The sequence below is a fragment of the Acomys minous genome (genome assembly GCF_964271855.1).
Source record: "Acomys minous genome assembly, chromosome: 18".
In the NCBI taxonomy this organism is placed as follows: Eukaryota; Metazoa; Chordata; class Mammalia; order Rodentia; family Muridae; genus Acomys; species Acomys minous.
This window is the reverse complement of record NC_140501.1, coordinates 53,062,748-53,086,069: the sequence shown is the minus strand read 5'-3', so window position 1 is coordinate 53,086,069 and position 23,322 is coordinate 53,062,748. Positions and strand designations below refer to the sequence as shown.

The 23,322-nt window shown below is 48.6% G+C and overlaps 1 protein-coding gene across 4 annotated transcripts in view; it reads right to left on the bottom strand.

Annotated features, from left to right (window-relative positions):
- Positions 1 to 23,322, bottom strand: part of PTK2B (protein tyrosine kinase 2 beta) — a 121,032-nt gene that overhangs the window by 10,856 nt on the left and 86,854 nt on the right. For all 4 annotated transcript variants that reach the window (XM_084767177.1, XM_084767174.1, XM_084767175.1 and 1 more), the window contains exons 5-23: positions 22,398 to 22,477; positions 15,436 to 15,498; positions 15,153 to 15,207; positions 14,616 to 14,756; positions 14,296 to 14,370; positions 13,631 to 13,732; positions 12,603 to 12,720; positions 12,132 to 12,171; positions 11,668 to 11,714; positions 10,801 to 10,851; positions 10,273 to 10,370; positions 9,439 to 9,523; positions 9,035 to 9,135; positions 8,645 to 8,760; positions 7,290 to 7,390; positions 7,058 to 7,147; positions 5,561 to 5,765; positions 3,118 to 3,226; positions 1,630 to 1,695 (exon numbers count right to left, since the gene is read on the bottom strand). In XM_084767177.1, the coding sequence (XP_084623303.1) occupies positions 1,630 to 1,695; positions 3,118 to 3,226; positions 5,561 to 5,765; positions 7,058 to 7,147; positions 7,290 to 7,390; positions 8,645 to 8,760; positions 9,035 to 9,135; positions 9,439 to 9,523; positions 10,273 to 10,370; positions 10,801 to 10,851; positions 11,668 to 11,714; positions 12,132 to 12,171; positions 12,603 to 12,720; positions 13,631 to 13,732; positions 14,296 to 14,370; positions 14,616 to 14,756; positions 15,153 to 15,207; positions 15,436 to 15,498; positions 22,398 to 22,477 (1,743 nt within the window). The remainder of the gene's footprint in view (positions 1 to 1,629; positions 1,696 to 3,117; positions 3,227 to 5,560; positions 5,766 to 7,057; positions 7,148 to 7,289; positions 7,391 to 8,644; positions 8,761 to 9,034; positions 9,136 to 9,438; positions 9,524 to 10,272; positions 10,371 to 10,800; positions 10,852 to 11,667; positions 11,715 to 12,131; positions 12,172 to 12,602; positions 12,721 to 13,630; positions 13,733 to 14,295; positions 14,371 to 14,615; positions 14,757 to 15,152; positions 15,208 to 15,435; positions 15,499 to 22,397; positions 22,478 to 23,322) is intronic.

Sequence of the window (23,322 nt, the reverse complement as noted above, 5' to 3'; positions counted from 1 at the left end):
TTTATGTGTGTGTGTGTGGTGTGCATGTGTGATGTGTGTATGTGTTTGTGTGGTGTGTGCATATTACATGTATGTGGTATATGCTTGTGTGTGTGTATGTGTGTATGAGTGCATGTGTGTGTGGCATATGCTTGTGTGTATGCATGCATGTGTGCATGTGTATGTGCGTGTGTGCATATGTGTGTATGGTATACATGTGTACGTGGTGTATGCTCATGTGTGTGTGTGTGCATATGTGTGTGTGGTATATGCTTGCATGTGCATGCCTGTATGTGTGCATGCATGTGTGCTTGTGTGTGATGTGTGTGCATATGTCTGTGTATGGTGTGCATGTGTGTGTGGTGTATGCTTGTGTGTGTGTGTGTACACATGGAGGTGGCCCCGGCTTGATGTCAGGAATCATCCTTAATCACTATTTCACCCTATTCACTGAGGGGAGACATGGTCTTGGTCAAACCCAGAGCTTGTCTCAAAGTTTGCCAGTTTGCTGGAGGGATTCCTTGTCTCCGCCTCCTAAGGCAGGGATTACAGATGGCTGCTGTGCTCTCCTGCATTTATGGAGGCTCTGAGCATCAAGCTCCAGTCCTCAAGTTCTCACAGCAGGCGCTTTAACCACTAAGCCATCTCTCCAGTCTAAGGATATATTACTCTAAATGGGTTTAAAGCTTATTTAGTGTGTGTGTGCATGTGCACGCCACATAGTGATTGTGAATGTCAGAGGACACTTTCTGGACATTGGTTTTCTCCTTCCACCATGTGGGCTCCAGGGATCGAACTCAGGCCATGATGTTTGGCGCCTCTGCCCACTGCACTATCTCACCAGCCTGCACATTTTTTTGTAAGGCATTACTGTCACCTCCTGCATGACATTCTCTTCACATGGAGAGGATTTGTGTGCTCACTCTTGGTTGGGCTTGTTTTTGACACAGGGTCATCTCCCTAACAAGGAAAGCATGGGGGGGGGGGTTGCTCACTCTTCCTGTGTGGAGCAGCAGCAGGGCTGACATTGGTACATGCCATTTGAGGTGTTCTGTTTCCAAGCCACAACTCTGTGCTAAGGGTATGTAGGGGGAAAAAAGGCAGGAAGCTGGGTTGTCTCTCACCCAGCTGCAAGAAAGTGACACAGGGCACCACGAGACACAGGCTACAGCCTTGGGGAGATTCAAGGCTGGCAATGATGGATGCAGACAGCTTGGATAGGCCCTTGTTCCCTTTTACTGACCACCTGGGTCCTGACCAGAGCCTCTGTATAGAGCCTTGGGTGGCACTCAGGTCTACAGGACCATCCTATATGGGTGCATCCCCAGCACTGAGGAATTCCTTCTGAGAAGGCTCTGCTCAGGATAAGAGGTCAGCAAAGCCAGGGACACAGGAAGGTGGCTGCAGGCAGGCACAAGAAGCATAAGACACTGAGGACGGCTGGACTGGGCTGCAGGCAGAACTGACTTTCTCTTCTTTTGATATAAGTTGAAATTCTTTCCTGCTGTGGAGAAACAGCTAACCCAGGCCATCTCCATCCCCTAAGCAGGTGTTTGCTGCTATACCATAAAGGTGTAGGCATGGCATTTCAGAAAGGTCCTTGAGGAGAGACGAAGTCAACCCCTCCCCACCATCTGGTTACACATTTACCTGGTACTGCAGCTTAGGAGCCAGCAGGTTGGTCTGTGGAGGGGGCCTGTACTTCGGCCGGCTGGGCTAGAAAGAAAACACAGGGCTATCTCAGTCTAACTCTCCCCTTCAGCAAAAAGGACACACCCAAGGAGCTATGAGGTCAAAGGCAGATCTGTTCATTTACAATGGAGAGATGGGAACAAAATTATCACCAGATCCATTTTGCAGCTGTGCACTGAGCACTAGTTACACGGCTAGTGATGGGAGCAGCACAGGCAAGAGAGACTATGAGAAAGGGCCCTGGGCCAGATTGAGCGTTGCTATGGACTCATCCTTGGTGCCCAGTTCCAACCATACGTGTTTCATATATTGGTACCCTATCTCTCAATGTGACAGTATTATGAGGTGTGGTCTTGGAGAGGAGATTAGAGTTGGGTGAAGTCATCCCTTGATGGGATTAGCACCCTGATGAGAATAGCACGGAAGCCTAAGAGAATCCTTCTTATTCTCCCTGACACATGAGGGTATGCCAAGAAGGGAGCCATCTGGAAGCTAGGAAGGGGCTCTGCGACAGTTAATACTGATTGTCAGTTTGACAACTCTATAATCACCAAAGAGACAAGACTCTAGGCATGTTGTTGAGTTTTCCATATTAAATTAACTGAGAGAAGATTCACTCTAGGTGTGTGTGTATGTGTGTGTGTGTGTGTGTGTGTGTGTGTGTGTGTGTGTGTATGTGTGTATGTGGTTATGTGACAGGGGAAATCACTCCTTGGGCTGGGATCCTGGACCATATAAAAAGGCAAAGCCGCCATAGAAGAAGCATTCGTCTCTCTACTTCCTGACAGTAGATGTCGTGTGACCTCAGGCTCCGTCTGCCATGCCTTCCTTGCTGAGACAAACTGTACTCTCAAATGTACAGTCCAAATAACCCTTTTCTTCTTTAGATTGTTTTCATCCTATGTTTCATCTCAGTGATGAGTAAAGTAGTGAACACAGACCCTCAGCAGACACTGCGCTCCCCAGTTCCGGAAACTCTGAGGGATGGATGTCTGCTGATGAAGTCATTCTGTCTGGGGCATTTTGTTTTGTCACCTCTACCTAATAATACAGCCCAGGTTTCTACAAACCCAACCACCTGATGATGGGGCAGTAGGGTCCTGGGTCCTGAGCCCAAGGCTGTCCCTGCAGGCATAGATGTAGAGCCAAAACTCAGGATCTCAGGACGTCCCCCTTTCTTATTATAACAGGCGCCTGATCTGCCATCCCTAAAACACAGGCTTCTGGTAGGCAACTCTGAAATACAATTCTTGCTGCAACTTCCCCATAGGCTGTGTGCTGGCCTCAGATTTCTCCCTATGGACCACCCATGGAGGGTTAGGGCTTGGGTTCAGGACAGAGAGAGTATTGTAGGAAAGCAAGGTCCTTGTGCTCTGAGAGGGCAGTGGGCCACAAAGGTGGCTCTGCTGGGACCCATAGGGCTAATGAGGCCCAGCATTGGCTTACCTTGGGTGGGGGTTCTTGAAAAGCAGTGGGTTCCAGGATTTTGGGGGGTCGATAGCGAGCATTCCTTTCCTGCTCTACAGCGATGTCCTTTTCCATCTGATAGATGTCACTGCCGAGGGGTCAGGTCAGATAGAGAGAAACCGAGTCAAGGGGAAACACACTGAGGTCAGGAGAGGCCTGAATGAGGGCCACCCGATCCCATGTCCACCTCTATCTCCCCTACAAAATGTCTGTGAGACAGGTTAGGATATGGATCTTGAGGCCACCCTTGCATCACACAAGTGGATTCAATAGGTAGAGACCTTTAGACAGCCAGTCCAGTGGGTGGTGGAAGCTGGCTGGCAGCTCTACCTCTACCACCTCCAGCCTCCCTGCACCAGCTATTGGCATAAAAAGCCCTGTTTACATTTCCAGAGCCCCATCTAAGTTCATGACCAGGCTCCAGACTCGCCATGACGTTAGATACCTCCTTTTGCACTCCATAGCAGGCTCTGGGCTGCTGCATACTCGCAGCTATAATGAGATCCTGCTTCTCAGCCTGGAGGCCCCTGGAATTCCTGCAGGGTCTTTGAGTCCATGTGTTCAAAGGAACACTAAGCATTATGCATTGCCAAATGCATACCATGTGGTACTGTGCCTTTCAATATACACACATTCATACACATGCACACAGGCATGCACACACACAGACACACATACACACACAGACACACTCACACACACAGTGCTCATAGCTGACTATGCTTTGTAAATCAAAAGGATTCTAAAAGTTCACTAGCATTTTTGTAAGTTCTCAAAGTTTGACACAAGCCTGGGGAATGCTGTTTGGACCCTTTCTTAACCCTAGAGGAAGGACTGGCAGGCTGTGCTGACAGGAGGCATCTGAACGTCTCTGGGATCTGCGTCACTTCAATGGGTAGGAGTGGGTGTCAGCCCAGAGACAGGCAACTGCCATGGCTTCCCATGGTTCTCAAGACCCCACTTTGTCCACCCCAGAGATTTTGACCAGGTTATACCTTCCAGCTATTTTTTATCCTGGAACTTGCCTAAGTCTTCCTTAGGAAGGACCAACAGATGGTGCAGAATCAATGAGAAGAGTCACGGAGGGAAGACGGGAGCAGATAGGCATTCAAGACTACGGTTTTGCAGAGCGTGTTTGAGACTCCAAGGCACGGACAAATGCAAGGTCATCCTCACCTAGGCTTTCTCAGCCTCTCCTTTGGTCCTCCCATCAGACTTAAAAAAAAAAACTTGTGCTATGGATGATCTTGAACATAGGATCCTACACTGTACCTTCCAAATGTTGGGATTACAAGCATATGGTGCCGTGTCTTGTCTGGAGCCTATTTTCTGGCTCTCAAATAAAACCACTAGAGCTGAGAGTGTAGCTCAGTGGTAGAACACTTGCCTAACATTCCTTTGTTCCCCAGTGTACACTCACTCACACACAAACCCACACCTACACACACACACACACATACACGCATGCACACACCCACACTCACACATGCATACACACAGTTCGCCACATTATCTAAGCTCACTAAGCAAGCTTCCCTAAGACAAGGGTCCGCAAACAGGGGCCACAGGCTAAGCCTGCTCTCTTCCCTATTTTCTCATGGTTTCAAATTAAGAATGGTCACCATCTGTTTTTTTTTTTTTCATGATGCCAGTTTTGGCGTATGCAGATGGAACTTTATCAAACACAGCCAGCCTCTTCTTTTACCAGCGCCTCTGGCTGCAGTGATAGAGCCAAGTAGTTGCAACAGAGACTTACACAGACTGCAAAGAACCAAATATTTACTACCTGGGTCTTTAACAGAGGCTTGCTGATCCCTAACCTAAAGGAAAGCAAAAGATGTTGGATCATTCACGAGTGGTAGACAGGAAGATGGAGGACCCTGAAAGCCTAAGATAGGTGACACCCCTCCCCAGTGACTTCCTGACACTGGAGACACAGCTGCTGGGTTAATGAGACCCACTTAAGCCACTGGTCCCCAAGCAGAACAGACACGTAAAGGAGAACGGTCTTGGTAACAGGTCAAAACATCCCCTTCTTCCATAACTGGGAAGAATTTCCAAAAGGAGAAGGGGAGCGAGAAAGGTCACAGTCATAAGCAATTTACTCCACAAGGTACCAGGGTGAGCAAGGCTTCCCCAGGCTGCCCTCCCTCACCGCTGAGCTTGCATGTGACAGGTCTCACCTCTCTGTCCTCCAACACTGTCTAGTACCATTGTGCTTCCAACTTCCACATGATGACCAGAAAGATGGTCTGAGTGTTAAGTCCCATTTTACCTGTCACTACTAGTGGTCAAGTCACCAACCTGAATCTGAACTTCCTGTCTGACAAGGGGGAACAAAGATACCCGCTGCCCAGGGCTGGAGGCTCCCCGCCACACCCAAAGCTTCATCTTCTACCCACGGCTCCCCCAATATGCTCACCTGAGACTGCACACAAGCTCCGTGAAGCGGGGCCGGTCACTGGGGTCATAGTCCCAGCAGCGAGTCATGAGGGTGTAAAGGACAGGTGGACAGAGGTCGGGCTTGGGCAGCCTGTCCCCTTTCTCCAGCACCCCGATGACATCCTTGTTTTCAAGCCAGAAGAAAGGCTGCTTCCCAAAGCTGAGGATCTCCCACATGCACACAGCTGAGACAAGAGGGGAAAGGCTCAGGGGAGGGACCAACGCGATATTCCCAGGGACAACTGTGACCGCTGGTGATCGGTCCCAGCTGGAGGAGCAGCATTCTCCCCTGAGGTCTCACCCACCACAATAGTTCAGCCAAGACATGGATAGCACATGAACCTATATACCTATAAATCTATATACCTATACCTATATACCTATATCTATATACCTATATCTACATACCTATATACCTATATCTACATACCTATATACCTATATACCTATACCTATATACCTATATACATATATATATACCCATATACCTATATCTACATACCTATATACCTATATCTACATACCTATATACCTATACCTATACCTATATACCTATATCTACATACCTATATACCTATATCTACATACCTATATACCTATATACCTACACCTATATACATATATACATATATATATATATATGTATATATATATATACCCATATACCTATATCTACATACCTATATACCTATATCTACATACCTATATACCTATACCTATATACCTACACCTATATACTTACACCTATATACCTATATACCTATATACCTATACCTATATGCCCATATACCTATACCTATATACCTATATACCTATATACCTATACCTATATGCCCATATACCTATACCTATATACCTATAGCACATGAACCACAGTCTACTCCCCACAAGAACCCTCCCCATGGAGCTACTAGGATCCTGAGGATCTGGAGGAGGCTATCATCTGCGTGGTCAGAACTTACTCCTGGGGTAGGGGAGGAGCAAAGGCCTTGCTCATGGCAGGGGGTGGGGCGGTCCTAATACCAGTTCTGACATTTGTTGCCTGTGTGAGCTTGGGCAAGCCCCTGGTTCATCTGAGCCTTAATATCCTCAAGTGGAAAAATGGAAAGAAGGATGATGCTGTACAGCATGATATGCCCATCATATCCAGCTGGGCCTCCTTCTTCTTGAAAGAAGCTGGCCAGTTTTCTCTGAGGACTCCCAGAAGCCCTTCCTGCACAGTCCTTGTAGGACTGCTGATGTAGTGCATGCTTGTCACGGGTCTTTACAAGGGAGATAAACCCAGTTTATCCTAACTAGGCCCTCGCCCACATCACTTCCGCTCTGCCACCGACTCTCTCTCCACCCTTGGGATTTCTCAGTGCCTCGGGCACCTGAGGGGCCCATGTAAGACCCTTGCTCCCTGTCCTGTCCTCCTGTGCAGACCATAGATGTGAGAACCAGTGCTTTCCCGGGGCCCTCCTGAGTCACCGCTCACCAAACATCCAGACGTCACTGGCGGTCGTGAAGCGCCGGAAGTTGATGGACTCCGGGGACATCCATTTGATGGGAAGACGAGTCACGGAGGCTTGGCGTGGACAAAGAGGTTTGCAGGAATTATTTAGGGATGTGAGGTCCAGAATTACATTCCTGCTCTCCAGAGCCCGCTGGCTGGGTGAGGCTGCCTTACTCTGGGATTTTGAATTCTATGAACTGTACTGGCAGCTCACCTTTGTAATAGTCTTCATCCTCAATGTACCGGGAGAGCCCAAAGTCTCCCAGTTTCACACACTCGGGAGAGGCCACTAGGATGTTCCGGACAGCAATATCCCTGAAAGAAGGGTTGAAGTCTAGCATAAGGCACTGCCTTGGGATGCTGGTACAAGTGAAGAGAGCCAGGCACCAGCCTGAAGGAACATCCCAGGAGGTTTCAGTCAGGAAGACAGCATCACCAAGATGACATAGCTCCTGAGACATAGGCATCTGCATCTCCTCGAGGCATGCCCGCTGACCTGGGCCACCTGCATTCTTAATACCACCACCAGCCCCAAAGGGCCTATCTGCTTCCCACAAGCCATGTGACTTCCTCTTGTTTCGGCTACTGAAAAGATGGTTTTAAAACACCCAGCTTCAGACAAATAAAGGAAACACACCTAAAAGCACATCATCTTGGCTCCAGGCCATGTGCTACTCACATTTGACCCTCAGCCTAGAACGTGAGCTTTCCAAGGACAAAGATTCCTTTTGCTCTTTTTGTTTGTTTTGTTTTTTCTTTTTTATTGAATTAATTTATTCAGATGACAACTCAATTGTTATCCCATCCCTTGTATCCACCTGTTCCTCCCTCCCTCTTGCTTTCATCTTATTCCCCTCCCCTAGGCCTATGACCGAGGGGGCCCTCCTCCCCAACTATGTGGTCATATTGATTGTGACTTTGTCCTACCTTCTAGAACACAGGCCGTGCTAAGCAGATGCTCCACAAGACTTGCTGAACGAACAAGAGGGATGTTTGTTTGTATTTCCTATATGGCTTTGCCCAGAATCAGGCTCAAAGCCACACAGGCCACCTGCATGGTGGGGTGAGCACCCCACTGTGATCTCTTTGGGACTCAGGCTCTCAAAGGGATGAGAGCAAAGCCAGGTGGAGAGTGGGGTAGAACCATATATGGCCACAGTTAAAGTGGATAGTGGGTCACAGATACTGGAGAACTAGCGTGGAGACCCTAGGATGTTCCGGACATTCCTCCAGCTCACTTCCTTCTTCCTAAGCCGTGTTTCACCCAGTGATGGAGATGATACTTTTAGCAAGAGAGCAGTGCTCCCACCCTGACCCCAGTGCTCACCAGGACCGAGCAAAAGATACAAAGCTACAGCGAGACCTCAGAATTCTGACTTCCTCTCAGTACCCTAGGACCTTTTAACTTCCCAGGTGAGGAGATGTTTTATGCAATCTACCTGAGTGGTGAGCACTCTCACTTTGCCAGGCACAGACCAGCATTGGGTTCTGGCTTGGGACCACATCACTCCCCAGTTGTACACACTGCCTCCTCCTCAGGGACCAGATCAAGTCTCACACTGCTCCTACCTGTGTACACAGCTGATGCTCTCCAGATAGGCCATGGCTTTGCAGATCTGCAGAGAGTACAGGACCAGAGTGGGTACCTTCAGGGAATTCTTATTTCGCTCCAGGTAGTGGCCCAGCTGCAGGAAGAGAGACATGCCGTGAGAATCGCTCCTTCTGCCCCAGCGTGGCGTCCCCCAAGGCACTGGGCTACCAGTAGCCACTGACCCCCTCCTTCTTTTGGGGGTGGGCAGCAGGGACAAATTCAAAGATGGCAATATGTTTTGGCAACTTCCTCCACCTAACAGCTAATACGCAAGGCGGGAAGCTGCAAAGACCCCTTGCTATAAATGCCTCCTATGCCTCCTCAGCCCCGTTGTCCCATGGGCTTCCTCGTCAGCCCCCTGAGCTCACCTCCCCGTAAGGGTACAGTTCCATGATGATCCATGTGGGCTCCTCTTCAATGATGCCAATCAGCTTCACGATGTGGGGGTGGTCAAGATTCTTCATGATCACTGCAGGAGGGAGAGGAGGGGTGGAGCAGGTCAAAGGTCACACAGAACGTGTTTTGTTCTTCTTTTCTCCGCACTAAGGATCAAACAGGACCTCTGCGCATGCCAGGCAAGGGTTCTACCACCAAACTACAGCCCCCATCACAAGCCACATAAGAGAAATGTAGTTTCCTGCCCCAACTGTGACATATGGGGCCAAGAGAGTTTTACAATCAAGAGTGGGAGTAGGCTTCCCAGACTTCCAGCTCCCTTCCTGTCTTAGAGGGCTGGAGTACCTAAGGGTCCCCTACCCCAGGGGACGCCTACCTGCCTCGCTCATGAACTTCTCCTTGTTATCTAGGGTACAGTCTTTCTTGCAGGTCTTGACGGCCACGTTGACCTTTTCCCCTTTCTGCAAAAAAAAGTGTATGTTCAGGGACCCTAGTGCTTTTCAGAAGAGAGTGTCCCGTCCCCAGCCTCGGCATGGCCATCGCAGACTTGGCTAGCAGCCTAAGGAAGGCAAATGGTGTGGCTTCTGCGGGGCACCTCAGCCCTGCGACCCATCCACACCTTCTCCTTCCTTCCAGATCCTTCTGTGTTAGAACTAGAAAGGGCTTCAGAGACCAGAAAGCTCAATCCCTCTGTCCAGATGAGGATAGAGCCACATGATCTGCCCAAGGTAAGCAGGCATGTGGGACAGAAAACACACATACACACACACACACACACACACACACACACACACACACACACACACACACACACACACACACGGGCCCCACCAGAAGAGAGCAGGGCTTCCTTCTCTAGCCTTACTTTTGGCTGCCAACCACACCGCTCTCCTTGGGCCCTGCTTTCTCCAGGCTGTTGAAATATAACTGTATAGCCAAGGCTCACCCCGGCTTCAGCCACCTGGACACCAATTCCTGCTGGATCCATTTAGACCCTGCCACAACTGCATCTTACTTTACTTCTTCCTTCCTCTGCATTCTCCCATGAGCCTCAGAGCCCACTGTGTTTTCACCCCTAGTACACTGTTCCTCAATCTTAGGAGTAGCCCAGGGCTATGTGAATGCAGACCCACTGTGCATCAGCCAGCTGCTACCTCCAACCCAGCTCCTCTCTCACAAACAAAAGGGATGCTTAGCGCCTGGGACTCACATGATTAGTGTAGACACCTTCATAGACCTCCCCGAAGAAGCCTTCCCCAAGGATGCGATTAAGAACTACATCTTCACGGGCAACACCATACTGTGGACCTGCACAGGAAGAGAAAATGGCAACGGGGTCCCCAGAGGCCAGAGGCCAGCTGGCTTCCCTGGGGAACCCGGGTGTTCAACAGCAAAGATCTAAGGGCCTTGGCTGGGACACGGCATCTAGATTGTCCCATTGTCTCAGGTCCAAGGAGACCTATCACCCTGTTCCCAGCTCTCCGCTTCCTAGGGTCACATTCCTGAGGTCCTCACTGAAGCCACACAGACCCACGTAATAAGGCCAGTCTGTGTGGAGGCTCAGCTCTCAAACCCAGGGTCCCTCAGGTTTTCTCTGCCTGAGCACATGCAGATGAGGGTGAAGGAAGGACAGACTGGTTCCCCTGTGTTGTCCCAAGGAGTCCTCATGATGTCACCTTTCAGGGCCCTGACCATGGCCGTGGTGGTGGTGGGGTGACCAGCCTCTTTAAGAACCTACCTCCTGGCCTTCGCAGTGTCTCATCTGGAATCTCTGCATAGATGTCTGACTCTGTAATGACAGAAGAGGGGCCCAGCCCACGGGCTAGGTGTCATTACGAGGCACAGCCAAGAAGTAGGCCCTGGTTCCTATTCGGAAGCCAGGTAGGCAAAGGAGTGAGTGAGGGTGGGGTCATGCAGGAGAGTCCAGCCTCCTATACCAGGACTCAAGGAAGCCACATAGCTGAAGACACTTCAGCTGGAGTCTCTGATTACTCGCTCAGTTCTGTTGGTTTCAAATAACACACCACCCACTAAACTCTATTAGTAACTTGGTGTTTCTGTCTCTCCCAGATCCGTACACTTCAGTCCTACCCTACAGTATGATGACCGGTGGGGGTGCCTGGGAAGTGGTGAGAGTTTGATGATGTCATGAAGGAGGGACCCCTATTAAATTTAGTGTTCTTAAAAGAAGAGGATGAGAGACTAGCACTTGCTCTCTCTACCATATGACCGCTCTACCATGTGACCACACAGCAAGGAGGCGAGCCCAGCACAGAGCCCTCACCAGCAAGAATCTGCAGAGACTAGACTTGCCAGCCTCCAGACTTGGGAGGAGAAAAAAAAAATGGCTGGTTTTGAGTCAATTTACTGCATTGTGTATGCCAATAAAGCCAACCAAGGTCAACACAGCACCATGGTGCAAACTATTCATGTTTGCTATTACAACTAATGGTATTTTTGAGCCATCATTGAGAACTGATGGGGGTGGGAGGTTGTTCCACCGTGACTTGGAAAGAAGGCTTGGTAACCCCAGGAGAGGAAGCAGAGGCAGTGGGCAGGCATGAAGCAGGGGCAGAGAGGCTGAGGACACAGTGGCTATGCTTACCTATGCTGCAGCTCTCTGAGAAGTGGGAGCGCCGAGCTTCCAGGTTTCTGTAGGAGAAGGTAAAGAGGGCAGAAGCTGGCTGACTTCAGAGGCCTGCAACACTCTCCCCCCGCCAGGCATCTTCACTTTACCTCCATCCACCCACCCGGCACTGGCTGGATCTTTAAAAACAGCCAACCTGGCAGTCAGGGGGCTGGCAGAATATAGCCCAGGACTCTGAGGGGCAAGGGTGGAAGGAAGGACAGAGGCCTCCCCCTATCTTAGAACAGCAGCAGGTGGGACAGGAGATATTCCTATGGCTGTGTACCGGGAGGGAACACACACACTCTACTGAAATGATGACACTCAGGCATTCTCTCAAAAACAAGGGAGATGGTGTGGGGGTGTGCTTGCTGCAGGTTTTCCCAGCCTAGCTCGTGTTGTCTGAGTTTCGGTCTTGAGCCTGGCATCCCTCTTGTACTCACAGTGTGGGGATCTGAGGCAGGCTGTTCCTCCTCTCGCCATCTAGGGGAAAGTGGGGGAAGGGAGGATGGAAACCATAAACGTACGGTGAGCAGATGGCAGATGGGACACCTGCTCATGAGGCTGTCTGTCAGCATCACTGTGGGCGTTACTTGGACTGGAACTAGAGCCCTCCTTGTAAACTTCCTCCTGCCAATATCACCAGCTCCAGCCAATGCCCATTTCTTCCTGACTGGTCCCCAATCAGGGTCACAAAGAACAGAACAGTCATATGCTAGCAAGGGCTCTGTTATGCCAGAGGTTGTAAACACGCCCCGCTCCCCAGAAGTTACTTCCTGTAGTTGACCACCTAGACTAGACAGGCTCTGTACCTCCTCACACTCCTAAAATCTTTCCTTCCACTTAAGGGCCAATGTCTGATCTTCCCTCTTCCACCCACCTCTGGGCTATTCTACTTGCAAAGAGAATCCTACCTTTCTTGGCATTCATGATGAGAGAGCCTTTTTGTTCTCCCTGCAGCCTGCAGTAGCCATCTATGAGGTCAGCCATGTTCTCGGCCTCTGCCAGGGACGAGGTTTTGATGGACAAGGACTGTAGAGAAAGGAGCCAGCCACCGGTGAGAAAGCCAAGCCTCGGCTAGAGTCCATCCCACAAGGAGGAGGAAGAAGAGGCTGCAGGACCTGGCCCCACCTCTGTGGGATTCCAGCCGCACCTTTCCTAAGTATTGTGTGTGCGTGTGCTGTTAGAGACAGCCACAAGGGGGCACACTAGCTATCCCTCCCACTGGCTACCCAGTGCTCTTTGTTGCAAGGCCAGGTCTGGGTCTCATTTATTCTCATCCCTGAACCTTGTATTTCTTAAGCGCTTGCTGTGTACGGGCAGAAACTGAGAAGTGGGAGGTGGGTAGGCTTGGGGGCTCAGCACATGCTGGCTAGAGGAGAGAGACAAATGTTTGGTGGTCTGAGGTCGCCCCCGTACTTCTAATTACAAACACACATAAAACCATGTCCCTTAGGTCTCGACTTCTAAGCCATTGCTTATTTGCCAAATATTGGACATGCACTATGTATCTTATTTCCAGTCACCTCTACCTACCCTAAAGCCTTTTCTACTTCTTTTCTGATATTAAAATAATAATTTTCCTCCAATCTTATTATTATCACAGAACTTTGTGTGGAGACTGGGTAGGGTTTAATTTGGGTCTATACCAAATAGGAGGTGAAGGAGAGAGGCCACAGAGTTGCCACTGTGTGAATGTGGAGGTCAGAGGACAATTCCCACAAGTCATTTCTCTCCTTCTACTACCCGGGGGGGGGGGTGTTGAGCTCAGATTATTGGGGGGGGGGGCAGGCTCCTTTATCTTGCCAGTCGTGAGTACAGTTTTCTTTTCTTTTAAAAACAAGATCTGTCAACAGAGAACCCCTGGTCTCTGCTGGACTTGGACATGCTGGCTTGAATAAATCCCACCCACAAAGCTCCCAGGTCTCCCAGAGATGCTCACCTGGGGGGCACCCTCGATGCCCAGCTGCAGGACTGCCTGGCCCTCTTCCAGCGGGAGGCACCTGATGGACTTGATCTGTTTGAACTCCGCCAGACAGGTGGGCTGTGAAAAGAGGCAGGGAGAACTGAAGAACATTTAACTCCAGGATCTGCGGAGGAAACTGGTCAAGATGGGGGTGAGGACGAAGGGTGGGGAGTGGGGAATGTCTCTTCTGAAGGTGGAGAGAATAACACTGGAAGGCCATCGGGAGCCCATGATGCTCAGGTCGCAGAAGAAAAGGGAGGAAGGTATCCTTGTCAAGGTCATAAGTCAAGTTAAGGATAGAGCCAGAACTAGCTGGTTCCCAGAGAGTCACTGCCTTATTTTGCCATCGAGGGAGAGGCTCTTCCTTATGCACCACGAGAGCAGCAACAGCCTTCTATTGCTCCTCACCCCACTTTGTGCGGTAGTGTCATGGCAAATAGTGAACTATCTGACCCTCGCTGCTCTCCCCAGATCCTCTCAACAAATCTACACCAAGGCCATGCCCTTATAAAGTCTCTGCCCTGAGAGTGGGGAGATGGGGAAGAAGAGCTGATGGGGGGCACGGAAGGAGAGACAGGGAGGAGGACAAGACCTCTGAGCTGGAGCTGGGATGCTGGCTCGCTCTTGGGCTCTCTCTCTACCTTTGTATCCTGACTTGTCAGCTGGCGGATGCCTTTAGGGCCAATGACCAGGTCCACAGTAATGTTCCATCCTTGCTGGAATAAAAGGAGAAAGGGGATTGGTTCCCATGGTGCCCGGCCATATTCAGAAGCTTTAGGAGATCTTCATGAAGGTGAGCAAACACCTTTCCGTGCTAAACTCCACCATACAGCTCACCTCTTCCCATCATTTTTCTCTCCCTTCCCACCTCCCTCTTTTTTTTCCCAAATTGCCCGCCTGGGATATAAGCCCAGAGGCCTGGAGGTCAGGCAGGGTGAAGGTAAGAAAAACAGGCCATTACAATGAGTTCGCAGCGATAGGTCTCCTGGTCAATGTTGGCAAAGCCCGCCAGGGTATTGAAGAACTTCATGACGCATTCTTCCTCTCGGAGTGAGGCATACTGCTGGAACGTCTGCTGGATCATCTTCCGGAAGTGCTTAGGCTAGGGGGCGGATGGGGAGGGGCCGAGTTAGTTCAGGTTCCCGCCTTTGATCTTGTGGAAAGATGTCCCTCCCCACCCCCCGCTGCTGCAACATGAGTTGCAGGGTCCCCACCATGACAGAAGCTTAGATGTTCTTCCTAAAGCTCACAGCTGTTTCCACAGATGCTCACCCTAACTCTGGGAGGGAAGGCAGGAGCCATGGAATCCCATAACCCAGGTCATGAAACAATCAAGCCTCCAAGGCAGTCTTGAGCCAGGTGCGCATCATCCCAGGCCTGGAGGGCCTACCACGCACACCAGCTGTCTTAAATCAGGCAGTCTAAGGAAATAGATCTTCTTGTCCTGAGCAGATATCAAGCAGGGCTCACTGGGCTCCTTGCTCTCTGTTTCCCTCACCTTCAAGTTTTCCTGCATCTGCTTTGGGAAAAACAGGTCCAGACCCACTTCTTTTCTGAAAGAAGGAAAATGTAGGCTGCAGTTGACACACATACTGGACTTCTGACCAACCAAAAGGTTGTGAGAGGGCTTGGAGACCGGGGAACTGGGCCCTGGGGGCTCCTGGCTGGGGAGTTGGACAGGTGTACAAGACAACAGGACACTGGGGGAAGGAGCGGGGAGGGGAGGAGAGGGGAGGAGAGGGGAGGAGAGGGGGCGAATCCATGCCTGACATAGAACTTACTCCAGGAGTTCAAAGTTGGACTTTTTGTCCAGTGCATTGTGGGGCATGTCCTTGAAGAATCTCCTGGGGAGAGAGGGAGAGAGGGCATGGCAAAGAGGACCCATACATAGAGGGTGAATCCCTCAGAGTAGGGCATCTTCTGTCCATGTGTTAGCCTGAAAGCATCTTTCTCTACCAGATACAGGTGCCACCAGGGGGGATAAGACCCAAAGAGCAATAAGATTTACAGAAGAAAATGAAAACAATTAATAATCCTTTAGCCAGATGATATAAAAATTCCCATATTTAAGTCATATATACATATATATAATACTGTATATACTATGTATTATGACTATATAAAGTAATGAGGACTATACTATAAATAATAATTCATGGTATAATAGTATAAATTATAATAATAGCCTATTTGTAGCAATTATGGGTTTAATTTGAGATGAAATAGCCAATGCTGCCAAATACACCAGACTCTCTACACTGCCAAGTCCACTGTGTCTAGTAATCAATAATCAGCTATTGTAGGCATTGTCCTAATCTTGATTTTTACCTTATAGTCACTCAGGGTCCCCTTAACTCAGATGGTTACAGATAACTGGGGATACTTCAGCACTAACGCTGTATGCTCAGGATTCTGAAACAGTGGACTTAGCTAACCGGAACATAGACACGTTATAGGTTTACACTTTGTTTCTCTAGAATATTTTATTTTATCGTGTCTGTGTTGGGGCTCACCACGTGCACATGTGCACACACCACTGCCCATGGAGGACAGAAGAGGGTGCTGAATCCATGCAGCTAGAGTTGTGAGTCTTTGCGAGGGGCTCAGGGTAGGTGCAGAGGTCTGAATTTCAGTCCTTTGATAAAACAGTAAGAACTCTTAACTCCTGAGGCTTCTCCCCACCTCCCACAATGTTTATTCTTGATGGGTTAAAAGATAAGTATAAATAAGACCATTTAAGAACTAAGGGTTCCAAGTAAGTATTTCCATACTCTGGGTAAAAAAACATCTACAGCATGAGTCACAAGAGAGACCACCTCCTCCCCAAACATCCAACATGGATTGCTCTATCCTTAAGTTTTTAAGACTCAGTAGCTTTGAATATACTCTCAACTATACTATAAAGCAATAGAAATGATTACCTCTTGATGATTTGTAATTTTAAACTTGGAAAAACAAATGCAGTGGAAAAATATGAATAGAATTGCCTACTGAGTCTTGCTTTGGTCCAACATTTCCTTACTGTTCCCTTTCTTCCATTTTGGAATGGTAATGTATGGCCTGTTCCACTGTATGCTGGAAGTATGCAACTTGGGTTTTTTGTTTGTTTGTTTGTTTATTCTATAAGTGGTTACAGTTGAGAGATTGCCTTGAGTATCAGGAGATTTTAGACTTTTAAGCTGTGTTGAGACTGAGAGATTATGGAGGCTTTTGTAGTTGGGCTCAGTGCATTTTGCATCATGATATGACCACAAGCCTATGGGGACCAGAGAGTGGAGTGTGGTGGACCATCCCCCGGAGACTCATATGTTTGGCGCTTGGTCTCCAGTTGGTGGCCTTTTGGGAAGGATTAGGAGGTGTGGCTTTTATGGATGAGGTATGCCACTGCAGACAGGCTTTGAGATTTCAAAGTATTAAAAAAATAAATAAAAAAACCTAAGACACAAAATCATCAGTGTTTTAATTTTCCAGGGTAAACAGAACCAGCCTAAAGTCAAAGGATCTGGCAGATGTCACAATCCAGATGTGGGAAGGTGCATGAGATGAGGGAAGGGAGTAGAAAAGTCTTTAAGATGGAGAGATTCTCGGGGTGGCTCATCAGGAAGAGTGGTGATCATTTCCTTAAACAGATGCTTCCTAGACCTGCCTTAAAGTTCGCTATGCAGATAAAGCTAGGCAGGTAGCACTGTCTTACACAACTGAAAAAGCTGCCCAAATATGGAAGTGTATACCCCCCCCAAACACACACACCCTCATAATATTAAAGCCTGAGCAGAGAAATAAGCTCCGCACTCTGCTGCACTGTGGGATGACTGAAGCTAATAACAACTTCATATTTCAAAGGCAACAGGGATGGATTTTGTACGTTCTTACCATAAAGAAATCATGCATTTTGATAAACGCATACAGCCACTGTCCTTCAACCAAAACCAAAACTTTGAAATGGAGGGAGCCTTTCCCAGGCTGATGGGGGGAATGAAATCAGTCTGCCAGGCAGTGGGGGTGAGTCCTGTGAGGAGCCAAGACTGTCTTCCCAGAACAGATGAGAGGGGGTCCCTTCAGGTCACTTGGAGTGCATAGCCCTTGTGGGGTGAGTGAGTGAATGAATCAATGAATGAATGGGATTTGAAATCTATAATAAAGAATGATGTTTGCGAAATACTTAAAAGGTACTTTTTTTTGTTGTTGTTTTTTTTGAGACAGGGTTTCTCTGTGTAGCCTTGGCTGTCGTGGACTCGCTTTGTAGACCAGGCTGGCCTCAAACTCACAGAGATCCGCCTGCCTCTGCCTCCCGAGTGCTGGGATTAAAGGCGTGCGCCACCACGCCCGGCCTTAAAAGGTACTTTTAATGAGCCCAGCATGGTGGTACACGACTTTAATCCCAGCACTCAGGAGGCAGAGGCAAGCAGATCACTGTGAGTTCGAGGCCAGCCTGGTCTACAAACCTTCTAGGACAGCCAAGGCTACACAGAGGAACCTTGTCTCAAAAAACCAACCCACCCCCAAAAGGGTACCTTTAAAAAGATTTTGAGCTGGTTATGGGGGTGCACTGCACCCCTGTAATCTCAGCACTTCAGAGGGAGAGGGAGAACGATCAGGACTTCAAGGTTACCCTCAGATATGTAGTGAGTTTGAAGGTGACTTGAGCTACCTGAGGCCCCATGACAAGGAAGAAAATTTAAAATGAAGACATTTTGCTAAGCAGAAGGGTAAACCAATGGCAATTTTAGGACATTTCAGGAAATAGTGAATGGAATGGTATTGAATTAGGAAAAGGAGGCTCAGATATCTCCCGTCTCCTGGCTCGCAGTGTTTATAACACATTCTCTCTATCCCTGGTGGCCCATTTCTTCCATGTCCTGCAAACGGGTCACAGAAATGCCATCAGCTGTAGTGTCTAATGACTTGTCTGTGCTTCAGCCCTGTATTTCCAACTTTTGAGGCCATCACACATCATTGAGAGGTCCTGGAGGGCAGTTAGAGACTCTGATTTCTCCAGAGACCCTGTGTTGAGATTTTTCTATCTGGTTGGCTGACCGGGAACATCCTTTGCCTAGCTGAGCAAGCTGTCCCTGCTTGGATTACCTCTATCTAATACCAGCTGGTTCTCCCCAGGCTGAGCCTGCAATTCTGAGAAGCAAACACTAGATGGCAGCAGTCTATGGTCGGGTGCAGACTCACGACAGATCCACCCCTGCCCCCCGCGGCCCCTCCCCCCAACTAAAAGGCTTGCAAAAGCCACTTGGCAGTAATAAAGAAAATGTTAATTTGTTGCCAACATTCACAAGTTAACCACAAGGTCAAATTCCTTGTGGAATTTGTGAGGTAAGGTGAGTATTCTCTATTCCTAATTGTGTCAGTCTGTGCTTAAGAAACCCTGGGTGACACATTCACTGATTCTTTGGTGCAGAAAGTCCTGTGTTGCACTGGATGTGGGAAAATATTCCTGGCTTCTTATCAAAAAAAGATAAGTTATTTGGTCCTGCTGACTAACTTCTACCAGATGGCCCACGAATTTCATATTTTAATGTGTAGTAGGATACTTACACGAAGTTATATGTTTGACATCTATAAAGCACCCCCCAATAAATAATAAATAAATAACAATTAGCTATCATTTCAACTATGTGATAACCTGGAAAAGGCAAAACCATGGCGACAATAAAAAGATTGGTGGTGGCCAGGGAGGGACAACAACAGATGCTCAAAGCAATGAAACTTGTGCATGACATTTTAATAGTTAGACACATTGTCCACACTCACAGAATGTGTGACACTGAGGTGAGCCTTGATGTGAGCTGTGGACTTTGGGTAATACTGGTGCATCTGCGGGTATTCATCCACCATAGGAATTGCACCAATCTTGAAGGACACACACAACTGGGGAAGCTGTGTGTGTGTGTGTGTGTGTGTGTGTGTGTGTGTGTATGTGTGTGTGTGTAGGGCACAGGATCCAGGAGAAACCTCTGTGCCTTCGGCTAAACTTTAATGTGAACCCAAAACTTCTCTAAATAACAATACAAATGAACAAATAGAGGCTGAGGGACCTGCCTCAGCGCGAGAGTGCTTGCCAAGCACGCACGACATCCTGTGCCACAAATATAATTAAGCATAATGAGAAAAGGCTCTATAGAGCCGTGCCTGCTTGGTACAGAGACACCCTTCAGCTGCCTGTCAGGGCTTGTGACGTCCTCCTTGTCTCTATCCCTCTCTTTGGAACACTCCAGATCTCAGACCCCTCATAAATCCAACGAATAAACAACTAATTCTAGAGTACTTCTGTCCTTGTTCTTCTTCTAAGGGCCCTAAATACATAAACTAACGCACTCTTCCCAACAGCCCTTATGTTAAAGATAGAGCAATGAAGGCACAGAGATGTTCAGTAACTTGTCAAGAGCAGCACAGCAAATGAGAACTCAGGATTCCTGTCCAGGCTCCCCACTTCAGACCCTCTGTTCTTCCCAATCAGTCCGATTCATCTCAACAGGAACCAGGTCTCCTGAGGTTTGGTCTTACTAGTCTCCTGGCTTATGTGCGTATTGTGCTTCCTAAAGCCAGGAGAGGATATGTTATTTTTTTTTCTGGTGATGTCATTTATCTGTAGGCAGATTACGCAGTCCTTGATGTTGGTAGAGTGAGGCACCATCGCCCATGGTTTTCAGTAAAGAACCTGGTTCTAGAAGGTTCTGCCTTATGGTCCGATTTTCAGAAATGTGTCCTCCTCTTGGTGAGAAAGAGTAGTAACCTGATTTTAAAAATCCACTCACCCAATCACCATGTAAAAGCCATTCTGCTCTTTCCATTTGAAAACTACTGAGCCTGGAGGCCCACGAGGTTAACACAGATGTTTTCCACACACCCGCGGAAACAGCATATCCCTGGCACTCAGAGTGGGAGCTTGATTCCTTTTGAGGCTCAGGACATCTGCAGCAGGATGTTGGGGGCTTGGGGACAACCCTGAGGTGGTCAGGGAACAGACTCAGCACACTGTGTACTCTTGATGACTGTCCTTAGAGGCCAGTTCAGATACCTTTCTCGTTGTTTAGTGCTTGAGTACCATGCTTAGCCTTTGAGCCATAACCAAAACCAGTTTGGGGGTGGCTGGAGGATGTAAGAATATGGGGTCATTTGCCAGCAGATCTGGGGCAGGTAGCTTCCTGGAGTCTCAAAATAACACAACAGTCTAGCACGAGTCCCACAAATACAGAGCTCAACAGAGCCACTTTTCAGAATTATCTCGTTTCTGAGAGGACGCAGGTAGCATGTGGTATAGGTCCCAGAACTCCAGCAAACACAAGAAACAGACAAAGGCATGTGTGAAAAGCTTCCTGAGTTCCCTCGTGCACCAACTCTGAGCATCCAAGATGTTAGACTCTAATAGATCCTTGCTTGCTGAGACCAACTGCCACTAACTGTAAGGCTGCAGGAAGTCTTTAACAGGCCACCCGTCTCATATACTCAAATCAAAATGGAACCTTCACCTTTCAGTTGCACAGTCCCTAACATGGGCCCCATCAACCTCTCTCTAAGGCCCCAGTGCCACGGAAGTGTCAGCAGAGTTTTATTTTCAGTCAACTTGGGTGTCATGGGTAGATCAGAAATCCCCCAGAATGACACATTGGGCCAAACAGAAGTAACACTTGGCCATGGTTTCCTTGGCAACGGTCCTGAAAGTCTTCCAGTAATTCTGATGAGGCCAACTGCATCTACACCACCATGGAAGCTGGCTAAAAGTTCATCTTCTAAGGTCTCACCCAGGTCTTATGCCCTGTAGGGCCAAGGATGGCGTTGGGACTCTAATGTCTCTGCCTCCCAGGTAACCATGATGTGCACTCGGGTGTTGAAGCCACTTTTACACTGATCATAGTGTAGAGCAGAGGAAAGGAGGTAGAGTGGCAGATGAGTCGTCAAACTGAAGGTGTCATGGCCTTGGTCGAGACCAGGCTAAGAGCACAGGTTTAGCCACAGGATCTTCTTCTGCCCCAAATGGCAATGGGACCCAACAGCCAAGAGTAAGTCCTAGCTTCTTAGACTGTCCTTCTGTCTCAGTCTAATGATGTCATCAGCCTGCCATCAGGATGGTCATTGCTTCCACTATCTCACCCCTGTGGTTCTCCAGCCGAGGCTTTTACTCCCACTGTTCCCCGGGGCTGGAATGCCCAGTTCCCTACCCCAATCCCACCCATTATCTGTTAGTTGAAATCTCACTTCCAGAACAGTTAAACTTTCTTCTTTGTGGTTATTGTCTCCTTGTAGAAGACTGGTTGAGGCATGCTCATTCTGTCTCTGATTATAACTTACTATGCATATGTGCCACCTCCATAAACTGTGACCTGGAGGTCATTGTTGGATGCTTGGATACCGATTGAGTCCCTACCTCTTAGAGCCTGGGCTGCAGCAATGAGCATCCCAGCTTGAGATCCCTACCCTTGAGATCCTAGACCCAGGCTACAGTTCTAGAAGCATTTCTGAATCCCTGAGTGACAATTTTAGTGATGGGCAGGTGGGAAAGACAGGCAGCTTGGACAAGCCATGGGAGGGGAGGAGACCAGGTAGAGTGTGAGTCGCCCTTTTCTCTTGTCTATCATGCAGACTGGGTGGTGAGTCCTCTAGGCTGTCAGCTTCCTCTCTTTCTCTTTCTGTTTTTCATATACCCATTTTCACTTCCTAGAGGAGGGACAAGCCAACAAGTCAAAAGCCAGCACTAGTACGCCGTCCTGGAAGAGGGCTCAAAATCACCCACCTGAGTTCCAGACATCCCAGCTGCAGAGCCATGCCTTCGCTGACCTTGCTGGCATAGCGTTGCATGTAGTCATTCCGGAGCTGGTGGGAGAAAGGCCAAGGGTCAGACTCACGCTCTCGTTTTTTCCTTCCTGGAGCAAACTGATGCCTCCCGGGCTATGCCTCTCATGTATGGGTTGGTAGTTTAAATGAGAATGGCCCCCATAGATTTATAAATTTGAAAGCTCGGTCCCCAGTTGGAGGAACTGCTTGGGAAGGAACAGGAGGTGTGGCCTTGTGAGAGGAGGTGTGTCACTGCAGGCAGGCTTTGATGTTTCAAAAGTGTCTGTCTGTCTTAGTCTCCTTCCATCTCTCTCTCTCTCTCTCTCTCTCTCTCTCTCTCTCTCTCTCTCTCCCTCTCTCCCTCTTACCTGCAGATAAGGATAGAAGTCCTCAGCTACTGCACCTGCCTGACTATTGCCACACTCCCTATCATAGTGGCTTTGGATTCACCTTCTGAAACTCTAAGCCCAATATAATATAAGCCTTGGTCATGATGCCTCTTTACAATAATAGAAAAGAAACAAAGAAAGTATCCCACCATGGGATGTATCTCCATTCCCCCCCTCCCACTGCCATTTTGGATAGAAAAAAGACCAAACAAACAACTGAAGCAAGCCACGGTGGGTCAGGCCTGTAATCCCAGCTACTCTGGATGTTGAAGCAGGAGGATTACAGGTTCAAGGTCTCTATGAGTTATTCCAGCTTGTCAAGGCCAGCTCAGTCAACTTATTGAGACAGTTTTGGAGGCAACATGGTGGCAAATGCCTTTAGTTCCAGTCCTTGGGAGACACTGGCAGTTGGATCTTTGTGAATTCCAGGCCAGCTTGATCTATACAGCAAGCTCCAGGACAGGACAGCCAGGGACAGAGAGAGAGAGAGAGAGA